Below are 16562 nucleotides of genomic sequence, written 5' to 3'. Positions count from 1 at the left end.
TTAGTAATATGTTGGTTGTTTAAAAAAGAAATGGACTAAGTTTTATATCTACTCATAAAGTTTGATGCTGATGTCAGAAGTATGTCCCCAAAATAGATTCAGTGAAAAACACACATAGGTTTTTGAACTATTTTTTATAATGAATATTTTATTCAAAATAAGCTTGTAACTTTAGCGAGTGTTCTTTTTTTGTTTTGTAATTAGAGGTTGTCTTTACTCAGCCCTCCACTCAAACATGTTCATAGCCAGGAGTGGAACTTAATTTTGGAGAAGCATCCAAGTGGTGCTGGTATATAGTTGCAGGGCATTGCAACATCTCATATTCCTCCAGTTAAACGGAATGTAAGGCCCTTTCCATAAAGTTCAAGTGGTATTAACCTTTGCCTTAAAAGGAATAGAGGAACATTTGCCAACCCCTCTGAGATAAGACCTATAATAAGTCCCACTCACATATCAAAGATCTTTATCCCCATGCCACATTAGATGTTGTTGCTGTTATAGAAACAAAATGTCCTCGAGAAACTATGCGACTCTGTTTTCAAGTTACTGTCGGCATTGGATTCAAAATAATGTTTTTTTAAGCCAGCTGCCCAGAGTCTGGAGGATTATCATTGTATTGTTTTAAGCATATAAATAACTTGTTTATTGTTTAAAAACTTATTGAAGCCAGCTGGCTTTCAAGTTTGCTCTACCATGTTTTTTTTAATTTTGAAAAAAATCTGTTTTTGTAAATACTTGTTCAAAATGCATTTTGTACAGAGTAGTACAAAGTACTGTATGTAATGTAAAGAAACAGGGATATGATACAAAACAGGCTTTGTCAAACAATGGAGAAAACTGGGCCATTAAGAAAAGAAAAATAAAAAGGGAAAGAAGGCACAACACAAAAACAAGATAATGTTTGAAACAAGTAAAATGTAACATTCTAGCATTAGCCAAGATTGATTCAACACTGCTTTAAAGGCAAAATTGAATCAAGATTTTCAAACGTTTTATAACATTTGAAAGACACACAGAAAGACATTTTGGCTTTTAGCCCTGTGGAGGGAGTTTGATGGGGATGGTGCATGGTCAGAAAGGCTGAACTCCTGGATTTCTTGTGCTTGTGTAGTTTTTGATATATATTTAAGTAAGAATTAAAGTAAAAAATAAATATTTTATGTCTCTTCAAATTGAAATGTGAAAGGTACTGAGGAATTGTGTCGAGTGGTATGCCCTGATGTTTATACTGCTTGAAACCAATTTCTACAGTCTGTGTATGAACAAGATTTTGAAAAACACATTTGAAATGATGCTTTACCTATGAGGATAAAACCACATGGTTCACAATCATACCGAGTGCAACATGTTAAAGAATGAGTATTCATGGACTAATGCTGTAAGTTTCCAATAAATTTAGTTCACTGCTACTGATTGCAGTGCACCAGTTTTTGCTAAGGCATCTGAAAATGATTGGCTGAAAGGTTGAGCAATGCATTAACTTAAAATTTGCTGTGGAATTGAATAAACCAGCAGCCATATCTTTTGATACATTAACTGAGGTACACTGCATGCCACATGCACGCGTGTTTCAATGGCACTAAAGATTTACTGAAGGCAGAGAGGATGTCCAAGACTATGTTTGTCTGGGCACCCATGCACATCAAAAACTTCAGAAAACATTCAATAAATTGAACAAATCATTCAAAAGATCAACGACTCAGTGTAAGAAAATATAGCAGAAATAGTCTCCATGATAAAGAGACAGGAACATTTTGCATGAAAATTTGAACATGACAAAAGTGCAAGCCAAAGTTGTCCTCAGTCTTCTAAATCCTGATCAAAAGGAAAAAAATGCAAGAAAATTTGTGGAGACATTTTGGAACAAATTGAAGGCAACCAACATTTTTTGGAAGGAGTGATTACACGTGAGGAAACTTTGATCTTCCAATACAATCCTGAGACAAAATGGCTGTCAATGCATAGGAAAACACTATCGTCCCCAGTGAGGAAGAAAGCATAAGATAAGATAAGGTAAGATAAGATAAGATAAGATAAGACTTTATTGATCCCCAGAGGGGGAATTCTAGCATTGCAGCAACACAACCGGTAGTAAAAATACAATAGAATTGAACAAATAACTAAACAAAACTTAAATAAAATTAAATTAAATAAGGGACAGTACGTATATACAATTCACATTCCTTTCAGGGATAAGGGAAAGCATGACAAAGCAAGTCCAAATTCAAGGCCATGTTGATTGTTTTCTTTAACATTAAGTGTATCATCTTGGAAGTGGGTGAACCAACACTATTACAGACAGGTTCTAGAAAAATTGTCAGGAAAAGTTTGGCGGAGACCACAGTTGTGAAAAAAAGGGTTTGAATCTTCATCAAGACAATGTGCCAGCTCACACTGCACTCTCAGTAAAGTAGTTTCTGGCCCACAAACAAATCATCCTCCCCAGTCACTGTGTGACTTTTTCCTGAGCTCGAACCTGTGCTCAAAGGAACACATTTAGAGTCTGTGTCAAAAGAAAAAAAAAGAACAGAGGTTCTGAGACAACTGTCTGAAGATCACCAACTGCATTGCTTTGATCAGTGGAAGACCTAAATGCAGTGGTGTCTTGATGCAGAAGGGGGGTAAATTGAACAAGAACGATTTAAAAATGTCTATGTTCAATAAAATTGTAGTACAGCCTTAGTCTCATTTTATAATAGCCATACCTCGTATACTTAAGCTATCTTTTGAGCTAAATGATCGCATCTCTCGTTTTTAGAGAGTCACTATTAGAGAAAAAGTCTCCTCTTTCTTCAAGCTTTACTTCCAAAAACAATGACTCTAAGGCTAAATGAACAGTAAATTGTAAACAAATCTTAATCCTTATGCTGAAGATACTTGATTTTGCCAATCAGCTGAAAAAAATATTGAGATAAATAATAAAATAACTGTATTCTATGTTTTTTTTAATTTGCTTCTCTGTGATAGTCTTGTTATTATTTTGTCTCTTGAATGCAAAGCATACTGCATTGCTGAGTTAAAAATAAACTAAACATAAACACATATATGATAATAATTGCACCTGGTAGTACTTTTACTTCTACATAAGTAAGCTTTGATAAAAGCAACTGTAATATTACATGAGAATGATAGTCGTGTACTTTTTCTACCTCTGCTTCTAGCTGGTGGTAAAATAACCAACAGAGGATACGGACATAGTAATTGTCAGATAATCTGAAGTGATTATGTTTTGGAAAATTACTAATTTCACACTCATGAGCTAAAGAAATAATAATAATCATGGCTTGAGTATTAGGAGGAATCCTGGGCACCATTGTTTAAGTTGTTTGATCACTTTTTGATAGCGCATGCTGTAAATGACATACTGTCCATTATTTTTTATTTTTGATAGGACAAAAAAGAACCAAAGTTACCAATGAAAAACAGATATACAAGTTACATTTTCACAGAATCATATTTTCTTACTGTCCTTGAACCAGAGGTGGAAAAAATATACTAATATTGTATTTTTGTAAGTAAAAGTACAGTAACTTTGGTTAAAATATGTTTAAGTGAAAGTAGTGGTCTATAAATCCACTTAAGTAAAAAGTATTTCATTTCAAGTTTACTTTAAGTACTGAGTGCTGAGTACTTGCTGAGGAGTTTTACAGAAAAATGTGATTTTCCTTATTGGCAAGAACAACATAAAAAATCTAATGCACAGCAAACTTCACCATGTTAATTAAACTCATAGAGTTAAATTCAACACTAAAAGTGGAGATATTGGTCCACACTACATACAATTAAACTACACTTTCAGAAGTGTAAAATATTTTACAATGTTGCAAAGCGGCAGTGACATGATGGGTCTTCTCTGGCAAGAACAAAGCAGAGTCAACCTCATAGCAGGGAAACTCATACTGATAAAGAATATGCTCCATGCAACCTTTAGGAACACCTAAAGTCACGGGGAAACTCTAACTTGGTGGAAACTTCATGCATGGTGCAAATGCATCCAGAACAACATCAGTCTACCAGAAACATGAGCGAAAGAACCCCAGCAGGACTCTGTACAACAGGCAACATCTAAACACAACTAAACACGGGGCATGATGGGAAACTCTGCCCACACATTCCCCCAGATCGGAGCTGTTCCAAAGTTTGGGAGTGCTTTTCAAGGACTTTTGAGCAGAAGAGGAGCTGCTATAGCCAGGGAGTGCATAGTAATCCAACAGCATAAGTTTCTTTTTTTTTTTTTTCTTGTCGAGCTGACAGTCTAAGGCAGCTTACCACATTTTGGGTTAATTTCTTAGCCCTTATGAAGTTTGTGCCTATGAATTGATTAACCTACGACTTAAGTGCTTTAGAAATTTGTCTGCGCTCTGAACTTTGACAGTCAAAGTGAGTGGGGCAGATGAGAGTAGAGACTGTGATGCATCCTTCTTTGACATATTTTACACCTCAGTTTGACCTGTTTACATTTTTTCCTATCTACCTCAGTTAACGTACCTTCATAGCATACTGTCTGGACATTATTTGCTGTCATATTAAAGCACAGCTATCACTGATGATAATAAAAGTATGAACAGTATGCTAACCATGTAGAAATGTTGTCATGGTTATCATTAATAGGCTACCCATAACTGTTTCATCTCCAGTGACAAACTAAAACATTTACAGCATGTCGTGTTTCACATGCTTTATTTTTGCCTTCAAAACACTTTGGTGAGGCCACTGCAATGTTCCCCTAAAGCCACAGTGATGTAAAATAAGTCCATCACTGCTCCTCAATGTTCCAATTCACTTTAAAAACTCACTAACAGCTCAGTGGACATATTAGAGTTCATCTGAACCTTGTGTTATCAAACATTTACTTTTTACTGTTCACATATTTCCTTTTCATTACATAACAAGTTCCTTTGCCTGCGGTTAAGTCCATGGTAAAATCTTCAAAATTCCTATAAAAGCAGGTCTGTATGGAAGTCCTTCACACTTTGTTTAAGAAAGAGGTTAAAAAAGGGTATGATTAATCGTGATTAACTACAGAAATCCTGGGAAATTTTAATCTTATGACACCCCTAATTGTAATAGACATGAGCGACCTATAAGAGCTGGTCTCCCTTGTCTTTGAAGTATTTCTTTTCTTCTGACACGCAATTTCAATCAATTGGCAAAACGATTTTTACATTTCTCCGAGCAAATTGTTTAAAAAAAATCGAGTGTCGACGCTAACCTGTGGAGGGCAGCATCACACTTCCAGAGTATAACCTGCAGGAATTCAATTCGAAGAAGAAGAAGAATGTACGTATCAGTGACGAAGCCGGAAGTCAAGCTTGGTTTTCACGCTTTAAGCGGTGTGATAGCAAGTGTAGCTAAAGTTAGCAATTCTTTTCAGGTCGAAAGATCGTTACGTCTAAAAAGAAATGCCTTCACTAAACGGAAAACCAGATGTTATGTTTGTAAGCTTCGAATCTCAATACATTGATAACTGTTGTTGTTTGTTTACAGCGAGTCCAGGCTAAGTAGAAGCTACGGCAATGATAGTTTTGTTGTATTAAAGTTCACCTAGTGCTTGTCCAAAGTTTTTATTTATGCATTAAAGTTGGTCGTCAACTAGTTCTACATACAGAATCAATCGCTTTGTTGTTTATTTTCCACCTACTGATAAAAGTTTTATGGTCAACATCTGATAATGTTCTCCGCGGCGCTAATATTAGCTAGCGTAACTCCGTGATAAGTGATTTAATGATTTCGTTTATCCCCTTCTAGGATGATGATGATCTGCCTTACGAAGAGGAGATTATCAGGAACCCCTACTCCGTCAAGTGCTGGATGCGTTACATTGAATTCAAACAGAATGGATCTAAAGCTACTCTCAATATGATTTATGAGCGGGCGTTGAAAGAATTGCCTGGCAGGTAACTAACATGACAGAGCTGTGTTATGATAAACGCCCTATTACTGTCCCCCAAATGCAGCAAGCTGCAGATATTGCAACCACGTTAGTGCATGCAAGATTTCTTCCACCCTGAGATGAAAATGGAGCATCAATAAAATATTGTGACTCTGAATATTATGTGAACGACTTGGGTTTTTTAACTGGGTTGGAAAAATTAAGATGGCTCGGATCAAAATGACCATACTTATCTGTATTTTTTCAGCTATAAGCTGTGGTACAATTATCTGAGAGAGAGGCGCAAACAAGTCAAAGGAAAGTGTATCACTGAGCCAGTCTACGAAGAGATCAATAATTGCCATGAAAGGGCACTGGTGTTCATGCACAAGGTGATTTTTATATAGGCATATTTGACATTGAAAATTCAAGATTTAGTCTATCACAGTTTGTAACTAATCTTTCTTTCCATCTAGATGCCGAGAATATGGCTTGATTACTGCCAGTTTCTTGTGGGTCAGTGCAAGATCACAAGAAGTCGACAAACATTTGACCGTGCTCTCAGAGCTCTTCCTGTTACTCAGCACCCACGCATCTGGCCACTGTATCTTCGCTTTGTCCGCAACCTGCCACTGCCAGAGACAGCCATTAGAGTGTACCGCAGGTACCTTAAGGTGAGAGCACTGTACCCTCATAAGGTCAATACTGTATCTCTCATAAGTATAAAGTCCAAAGGTTGCTCATTAAACTTCAGTGATCTAAATGTATGGATCTGGTTGTTCATCACCTTTCAGATCTTCATTTTTGAACATGAACACAGATATATTTCCTTAAGAACATACCCATACATCAGTTAAAGATTGCTCATGAACAGAAAAGCAGAGATTGAAGTCAAAAAAATGTTTGGCATTTTTGAAAATGGTGTGCCGTCTTTTCTCTCCCCTAATAGCTGTCTCCAGAGAATGCAGAGGAATACATAGACTACTTAAGGTCTGTTGGCCGCTTGGATGAAGCAGCTGTGCGACTAGCAGCTGTTGTGAATGACGAAAGCTTTGTGTCTAAAGAGGGCAAGTCCAACTACCAAGTAAGATTTTATTTTTATTCCAGAAGTCATAGTTGGCATGCTGTTCAAGCAGAAAAATTTTGAAAAATTGAAAAATTTTGCTTCTGTGTTCATTTCTTTGACAGCTGTGGCATGAGCTATGTGACCTGATCTCTCAGAACCCTGATAAGGTGACGTCACTGAATGTTGGAGCCATCATCCGAGGAGGCCTCACACGCTTTACAGACCAACTTGGAAAACTCTGGTGCTCTTTGGCAGATTATTACATCAGGAGTGGTCACTTTGAGAAGGTGTCTTTCATTGAAAGGCCTTTATTGTTTCTCAAAAGTTTTTTATTCAGAATGTTACCATTTTAGTTTTGAAGTTTGTTTGGTAAAGTTGTATGAAGTCTAAATTACCTTTTGCTTTTTGCATACTAATTATATCTCAAAATCATTCTCCTTTCCGAGGCCCGCGATGTGTATGAGGAGGCCATCCTAACTGTAGTAACAGTGAGGGACTTCACACAGGTGTTTGACAGTTATGCTCAGTTTGAAGAGAGCATGATTGCAGCAAAGATGGAGACCACTTCTGAGATGGGACAGGATGAAGATGGTATGTTTATTGGATTTGTTGGCCGCAGTTCTTATTTTTAACTTCATGACCTAGATGTTTTACTATTGTGTCTTTCTGTTCAAAGATGACATTGACCTTGAGCTTAGGCTAGCCCGCTTTGAACAGCTGATAGCCCGGCGGCCTCTCCTTTTGAACAGTGTACTCCTGAGGCAGAACCCTCACAATGTTCATGAGTGGCACAAGCGAGTAAAACTCTATGAGGGCAATCCACGGCAGGTGAGTATAAACCTTTTTTATGTTTTGAATTTATGATAAGAAAACAATTCATGTAATCCTTTTTTAAAAGGCTGACTCTTTATTTATGTTGTACATTAACGATGAATCCTTGCTTTCTTATACAGATAATCAACACCTACACTGAGGCAGTACAGACTGTGGATCCCATGAAGGCAACAGGGAAGCCTCACTCTCTTTGGGTTTCATTTGCTAAATTTTATGAGGAAAATGATCAACTGGATGATGTAGGTCACTGATGTCTCTCTGTAAAGATTATTACACAATTAAGACAATTACTTTTTAAATTAATACTTTCTTTCATTCACTGTCTATCAGGCAAGAACAATTTTTGAGAAGGCTACAAAGGTGAACTACAAGCAGGTTGATGACCTTGCAGCAGTTTGGTGTGAATATGGAGAGATGGAGCTTCGTCATGAAAATTATGATCAAGCTCTGCGCATTTTAAGGGTGAGACACTGTTACCGTCCGCATGAATAACTAGAACAGCACTCGGAGAGCGCAGACCTCCACCCTTAGCCCTATCTCCCAATAGTTAAGAATCCTGAAAAAAAAATTCCTGGATCCAGACGGTGATCTGGATCACTCCCAAAATCTAATCAGTTCTTCCTTATGCTATTTCTGACATTTCCTGAAAATTTCATCAAAATCCTTCCATAATTTTTTGAGTAATGTTGCTAACAAACAAACAAACTAATAACAAACCCTGCCAATCACATAACCTCCTTGGTGGAGGCAATTATACTGTAGTTGCCATCAGTACAATTTCACTACCATGTACACTTGGTTTTTAGTAGCACCTAGTGGCTGAATAGAGAAACTACTGTACATCAGTGTTGCCAAACCAGTTTTTTCTCCACATATTTTATAAAACTGAATTAAGAAACCAAGAAAATTCTTAAACTTAAAAACAACTTGGGGCTGACTTACAAAATATTACACACTATAAACATGAAGCTCTCTTTTTCCCACAGACTTTGCATTTATTTTCACTTGTGATTTGTAAAAGACTCAATGCATCGTTCACACCAGAGGGGACGGCAAAACAACACATAACTTTTCATAATATTAGCTTAACAGATCAACTAGCAGTAGCTTGCATCATTGTCTGCTGCTTATGAATTATATCAGTTTTTGCTGAAGCATTTAAATACTGCTTGTAGTCCCTTTTTTTCATTATTACTGTTTTGTCTGTGCATACATGCTTTGTGGATTAAAAAGTTAAAATATTTTTAATTATTTAATTTTAGAAAGCTACAGCCATCCCGTCCAAGAAAGCTGAGTACTTCGATGCCTCTGAACCAGTCCAGAACAGAGTCTACAAGTCCTTGAAAGTCTGGTCTATGCTTGCAGACTTGGAGGAGAGTCTTGGCACTTTTCAGGTATATTTATTATGTATATGTAATCACAGGCCAGTGTTACTAAATAAAGGCCAAAGCTATGTCAATACACAAGTGCACAATAATGGAAGGAAACTCTGAAACATTAATTGTTGAGCTATGAATTATCGTTCATGATGTGTTTATATTTTGAAATTGGACTGTCAGTAATTTTGAGTTTTTTTCTGAATGTTTTGTTTGATTCTTCCTATCTTTTTCTTGTCAGTCTACGAAAGCTGTTTATGACCGCATTATTGATCTCCGCATTGCCACGCCACAGATCATCATCAATTATGCCATGTTCCTTGAAGAGCACAACTATTTTGAGGAAAGCTTCAAAGTAATAACATATCACTTACTAACCAAACCAGGTTTCACATCATGTTATCTTACTTTCAAGGCCATATATTAAAAAGAAACAAATCAATGTCTTTGTCAATACCTTTTAGGCATATGAGCGTGGTATTGCTCTCTTCAAGTGGCCAAATGTTTATGACATCTGGAACACTTATCTCACCAAGTTCATTGATCGCTATGGGGGCAAGAAGCTGGAAAGAGCTAGAGATTTATTTGAACAAGCCTTGGATGGCTGCCCTGCCAAGTTTGCCAAGAGTAAGTTGTTCTTTAAGCATTGTTGATATTTTCTACTGTTTTCTTAATGAAATGCTCTCATGTCAAATGTACCATTTTGCCCTTCTTTCAGCCATTTATCTGTTGTATGCAAAATTGGAGGAGGGATATGGATTGGCACGACATGCCATGGCTGTCTATGAAAGAGCAACACAGGCTGTAGAAACTGAGGAGCAGCATCACATGTTCAACATTTACATCAAGAGAGCAGCTGAAATTTACGGGGTCACATATACAAGAGCAATTTACCAGAAAGCTATTGAGGTATGTTGTCAGAGCACAAATGACATCAGAAGCATGTGTTTGCTTTAGTACAAAATAGTTGAATGTTTGATGGTTTTTATTTCATTATTCATTCATACATAACAATAGGCTCAGCCTGCACTGGGCTTACCAGACATCAAAAGTTTGAACTGAAGCAGCAAATTAATACTGACTTGATGCTACTGGCAAAATTTAGCAAACCTAAAACATCAAATTTAAATAGCCATTCTAGCCTTTGTTTTTCAGGGCACTGTAGTGTTTCAGGTTTTTGAGAAGTCATTTCATGAAGCAATATCCCTCCTACATTATCATCATTTTGTATACTGTATCCTAGTTCACTGTTCACAATTTCCTTGTTCATTTCCAGATCCCACACCTCAGAAAGTCTTTCTGTTGGAGAACATTTTAAGAGACCAAGGGTCGTTGGTCTCTAGATGCATGATCTGTAGCCTAAAATTCAGAAATAAAATTAGTTTAGATATGTCCATTTTACTTAATTTTGGTTTGGAAATAACATTTCTAGCAATTTTTTTTCAAACTTAAGAGCTTCAATTATTTTTTAAAACATATGTTACTCTGGTGAATATACAGCATATATACAGCACAATAATCAAGTTAAGCTTGTCAGCCCATGGAGAATATTTTCTTTTTTTTTTTTTCCCATGTAAATAGTTTCTGTTGATTCTGTCCTCTGACATTTTGATAGTTGCTTCCACAACTGGATCATTTCACATTTACACCACACAGATCCTGGTAGCCAGCCCATGTTTCCCTAAATTGTTAGGATTATATTAACTCCTAGAAAGCATAGCATAGCTGTTTCCATTACAGTGTCTAAAATTTTATCGTTTTTTAAATTCAAAACCACTGCAGCTTCATTCAATATCGGGTTTACCCTTGCATGATATAGTCTTTCAGATAGGTTCTGTACACACAGAGTGCTGAAAATAATGATTAAATTTATTAATTTGCCTTTAAGCAGAAAAAAAAACAATGGTTAACATGATTCTTTTCCAACAAGAATTTAAAATGATTGCCTGATACGCATATTTCTCCTCAGTCTTTTCTATTGCTATAAAATCAGTTGATACATTGTACAAAATAATGTAGAAAGGCCAAAGAAAATTAGAAAGTCTGTTGTCTCAAAGTGAAATTGAAGTGAAGAATTTTTTTTGTTAAATATCTGAAAAGGTTTTAAATGAAGTAAACATTTCTATGTATTTAGGTCCTTCCTGATGAGCATGCAAGGGAAATGTGTCTGCGATTTGCTGACATGGAGAGTAAATTGGGTGAGATTGATCGGGCCAGAGCAATCTATTCCTATTGCTCCCAGATCTGTGACCCCAGGGTAAGATAAAGACTTGCAGCTGTAATCTGTTTCTGAATGAAATTGTACATTTAATTTTTCACATTTTAATTCCTTTAACCTTGTCTTTCAGGTGACAGCCAATTTCTGGCAGACCTGGAAAGAATTTGAGATCCGCCATGGAAATGAGGACACTATTAGAGAAATGCTGCGAATCAAACGCAGCGTCCAGGCCACATACAACACCCAGGTCAACTTTATGTCCTCTCAGATGTTGAAAGCCACAACAAGCTCCACAGGAACTGGTGAGAGAGCTTATGCCAACTCATAAGCCATTTGCACTCCTATCAATTGTATCTGACTGTAAGTCACATTAGAGGGATTTTTAATTCTGTTTTGTTAGCTTCATGTATACTAATAGTGGATGTTTATGGTCAGAATGAAAATAGTTTTGAGAAGAAAAATCCAGTAAGCAACTGATTAGCCCATAAAGTTATACAAATCTTTATCAGTGTGTGCAGTAAGATGTGGTGGTGTTATGCATAGGGTGCTTTACTTTTGCATGAGCCTGGGTTGCAAATTTTGCATTCTATATTTTTGATTTACCAGCTTTCTTTTTGTCTGCCCGTCTTAAAATTTGAGCTGTTAGTTCTGCTTTTTTATGTTTTGTTTATTCTAGAGATTACTAGACTTTACTAAAAAAATCAGAGACCGGGTGATATGACATCAGTACGTCTTTTTAACCCATCAGTTTTGTTGATTAAAGACCTTATTATAACCAGGAAATTCAGGAACTTATTACATATACAAATGTCTTAAGTGACCATCAATGAGCACATAAAATTGCTGTTATTGTTATGTGGATTTGCTCAGCATGCTTGACATTTCTTGGTCTTGCATGGACCTAGCGTATTAAGCAATAAGTGTATGAAGGTTGTGCCTTTGTTACCAGTGAAGGCTGCAAAGGTATGGTATCAGGTATGAATGAAGCCGAGTTCTTCTAATTTATCATCCAAATCACTTACTTTGAGAGGAAGAATAAGGCACTTCACTGTTTTTGCTAATGTTTCTGTGGTTATAAAACCACTACATGTTTGTCTTTCCAGTGTCAGATCTTGCTCCAGGGCAAATGGGAATAGATGATATGAAGATGTTGGAACAGAAAGCACAGCAGCTTGCTGCAGAGGCTGAACAGGATAAACCCAAGCCCAAAGAGAAGATCCTGTTCGTCAGGTTTGTCTTTTTTTCTCTTGTGAAAAGTTAATGCCTCTATTGATTTAGACTACATGTTCCAAAAAGAAACCAGGATAAATGTTTACTGTATGTTTCCAGGAGCGACACCTCTCGCAGTGAGTTGGCTGAACTTTCCAAAAAGGCCAATCCTGATGAAATCGACATAGATGATGATGACGAGGATGAGGATGATGAAGACCAGGGGCCGGATGGTAAGTGATTCCCACAATATACCCAGCCTCAGCAGAAAAACTGAAACATTCAGATTTTAATTGATAGACTTTACTAAGAGATGGATGGCGTGACAGCTCCCAAAACTTAAAATTGAGGCTACAGTTGTATGAGCTACCTCTACTCACTGACTCCAGTATAGGTCATGAAGTCAAATTATGGAAGGTTCAAAATATATAATCCAAAACCATATGAAATTTACTTTTTTCTTAAACATTGTCAGTTAAGTTATGCTGATTTATTCCTGTGTTTGCTTTGCTGAGAAATTTAGTTTTCATTAGGTATATAACGCTGTAAAATTTGTATACCAACATTATTTACAAATCATTGACAAATGGGGCTCCAACGCTACTGTGTGCACTGTATTAGCACAAGGGAAGAGGAAATGTATGGGAAAGATGAACCCTTTCTTAAGTAGTGCATCGCCAGTGATGCGTTTGGGCAAGCACACTTTGCATTACCGTAATGTGACGCTTTGTGCTGTTGGAAAAATTCAAATGGTTTCTTTTAACATGCAGTAAATTGTAAAAAACTGCCAGATACTGAAAGTTCAAAATATTTTAGGAAAATGGGGACAAGCTCTTACTCACAGGACATTTGCTGGGCCTTTTATGGTTAAAATATGAAAAAGAGTCCAGACAGACATTTTGAGCCTTAGGTGTTAAAGGGATACGAATGCAAACACAAGAGCCATTATATTATCTATAACCACACGTGACTACTTTAAACTGGCACAAGAATGCAATCAAGATTCAGATAAGAGGTTTTCCCTCTTTTTGGGACCCAGACTTAAAAAAAAAGCATCATTCATTGCTATAACATCTACATTTTAAGTTTTTTTTTTTAACTCCGATGATTGTTATTATTATTGTTTCATTGGTTTACTATAAGGCTGAATAGTACTGAGAAAAAAACTGCCTTTATGATAGTCTGTCTCTCTGCATTGTTTACTGTTTTTTTAATAAAGGAAATTTAACCAGAGAAATGTAATGCTGTTTATACTATTTGTACATTTATTAAATTTAAATCAACAGTTATATTCTTTTTTGTTGGGTCTTTTAAGTAGTTTTTTTTGGATCTTTAATATCGTACTGTGCCGCTCTCTGTCAGAGACTCTGAAACACACAAAGGAGGAGGTTAAGGGTGAGTGAAAACAGGTTTCCAAAGCAACTCTTTTCTTCATGAACCTTACAAATAAACTTGTTAGTGCTACTTTAATGTCATCGACCTTATCTAAAGGCATTCAACATTACATTTAGTCAACCTTTTGAGCCCCATGAGTGTTACTCATGATTAAAGGAAAGCTCATCGTGTCACCTGTTGTGTCTGTCACACACTGCAGTGCATACAAGAAACTGTAAAATGTAAAACTGTAAGAAAAAGTGCCATTACTGGACCATGTATTAATGAGTCTCGGGATGAGTTGGCTCTGATAGTGGGAATCCGCACACCAAGGATCAGCTTTATGTTACTGAGCATCTGCCTCTAGTGTCATGCTGGTATATCTTTGATGGAAGCAGCGCCACCTGTAGCCTGAATGTACATGCAGGAGAGACAGACTGTACCTTCACAGCACCCGGTTCTCTGGCTGCTGATGATAATTTCAAACTTAAACTTGGATTAGTAGTTGTTGGTTGTAAACCCGTATCAGTACCATCACCGGTACAATTCTGCCATGGAAAGGGTTTTTGCAGCACTGTCATTCCAGTTTAAATGCATGTGCTGTGTTCATTTGACCATAATATAATACTGTTGCCATAAAGGGAAAGAAAAACACCACTATATGATAGGATATTTAGGCCATATCACCCAGTTCTATGGATTAATAATTGAAACGAGAAAACTTGCAGATTTGTTTTACATCCAACAACACAGACATGCCACCCTGACATGCCTCAGGCCACGTGACAACCATCACACGTCCTGTGATCTGACTATTGTGCATAAAAACTTCCCCGTCGCAGTTATAAAATGATATATCGTTCTGACCTAGATTACCATATCTCATTTGAATATTTGATAGCGGCATTTTGTTTCTATGTGAAACTTGTTTTGATATTTTTTATACACTTCCAACTAATAGCAAGGCTGTTTTTGATTAGTGGATTAACCTGTAAACTAATATATCTTGAGCTAAGGTTTCTTTACTTCCTGTTTGGATAAAATCAAACTTTTATTTTGAAACAGAAAAAGGAACTCAAATGAAAATTGTGACAGTAACATAAGTACAAGAAAATGAGCTCACTACATGTTTTAGAGTGAATTAAATACAGCAAGAATTAACTGTAAAAAGTTAACCTGTTTGAAGTTCAGCAATCCCTTAAAATCAGTTAACACTAGTTCTATTTTAAATTGGAAAATGAAAACGGAATTTTACTCTGCCAATAGGCAACCCAATATTGATGGGCCTGCAACACATTTTGGGTCATAACGCCTAAGTTAAGGAAAGGCTGTTGTAGACGGTATTGACAAAAGGGCTATTTTATCTGCTGCAGTTTCTTTTTTTTAACAGCAGGAGCAGACGAAGAAGTGCAAATCCATCCTTGCAGTCAGTTCTTTGAACATTTAAGCTCACATGGTTAATATATTAACATGCATGTGCTAACTATATTCTCCTCTTTGCCTTTACAGAGGTTCAACTTGAACAGAAGAGTGTCCCCACAGCTGTCTTTGGGGGTCTTAAAGATGACTGATCTTGGAAGAGACCATTGCTGAATTAAGCAAAGATGTGGTCTTCAGATAATTTATGACACTGAACAGGCTCAATTTTAAATGTGTTCAAATGCTGGGTTTGTTTTTTTGAAAATGAGTAGAAAAACAAATGGCACTTTATGTGCCTCTCGTGTGTTTTCCTATTGATTCCGCAATATCTTTTATCCTGTATATTGAACAATGACATAAGCTTGTATGACTGCCATAAGTTGTCAATTTTTCACAAGGGTGACGCTCAAGAAAAACGTGCAGTTTATTTTGTGCTTGTTATGAAAGACCAAGATGTTTCCATCTGTAACTGAATTTTTAAACTTTGTTTTCAAATATCATTTTGTAAGAAACTTACCCTGCTTTACACTGACTATACAGAGATCTTTCTCCAAGAGGAGACTGCCCTCAAACACAACGACGATAACTTTTTTACAGAGGGCATTCATTAGAAAGTGAATTAAGCATTGTAATCTCATTCACAAGTAGGTGGGTGTCTCCAAAATTGCACTCTCTCTCCTAACTTGTAAATGCTTAAAACTGTCAATCTTAAAACTGTACATAAGTTCATGCATTATTGTATAGTGCACTTAAACAGTTAGAAACTGTAGTCTGACTGAATTGGATCGATATCTTTTTTTTTGTTCCTTTTTTTTGCTCAGTGATCAAATCTATGTGAATTATATACCAACTAACGGATCTGTTTGAATCTTTACATTTTTTTTTTTTTTACATTGTATTGGAAATTTAGTTGTAATAAAAATGGATTTCTACCTGTCAAATGCAGTGACTTTTACATGATGCTTTGACTTACTGATTTTTCTTCTCAACAGAGAGTTTAAATAGGACTTAAGAAATGCAAGGCTTTTATTGCCATATTCTCACATGCCTTGCAGAACTCTTCCTTATTTCAGCAAAAATCTGTGACCCCAAACAGGATAAGCAGCACGGATAAGGTATGGATGGATGGATAGTAAAGCAGTCCAGTAATGCATGTGAAACGTGTGTTTTGGGTGATTAATTAATAAAGTAAAT

General features: G+C 36.5%; 1 protein-coding gene across 1 annotated transcript; it reads left to right on the top strand.

Moving 5' to 3' along the window:
- The first annotated feature begins 5301 nt into the window (after positions 1-5301).
- xab2 (XPA binding protein 2) lies at positions 5302-16294 on the top strand. Its single transcript, XM_041778192.1, has 19 exons — positions 5302-5438; positions 5749-5897; positions 6141-6264; positions 6349-6546; positions 6822-6956; positions 7061-7225; positions 7385-7529; positions 7615-7766; positions 7892-8011; positions 8103-8234; positions 9035-9166; positions 9390-9503; positions 9613-9775; positions 9867-10057; positions 11283-11405; positions 11497-11668; positions 12470-12596; positions 12696-12808; positions 15459-16294. Exons 1-19 carry the CDS (start codon positions 5403-5405, stop codon positions 15518-15520), a joined length of 2553 nt encoding a protein of 850 aa, XP_041634126.1. The 5' UTR covers positions 5302-5402; the 3' UTR covers positions 15521-16294.
- Positions 16295-16562: the final 268 nt, after the last annotated feature.

Source organism: Cheilinus undulatus, linkage group 21, assembly GCF_018320785.1.
Source record: "Cheilinus undulatus linkage group 21, ASM1832078v1, whole genome shotgun sequence".
Lineage (NCBI taxonomy): Eukaryota > Metazoa > Chordata > Actinopteri > Labriformes > Labridae > Cheilinus > Cheilinus undulatus.
This window is presented reverse-complemented; position numbering and strand designations above follow the sequence as displayed.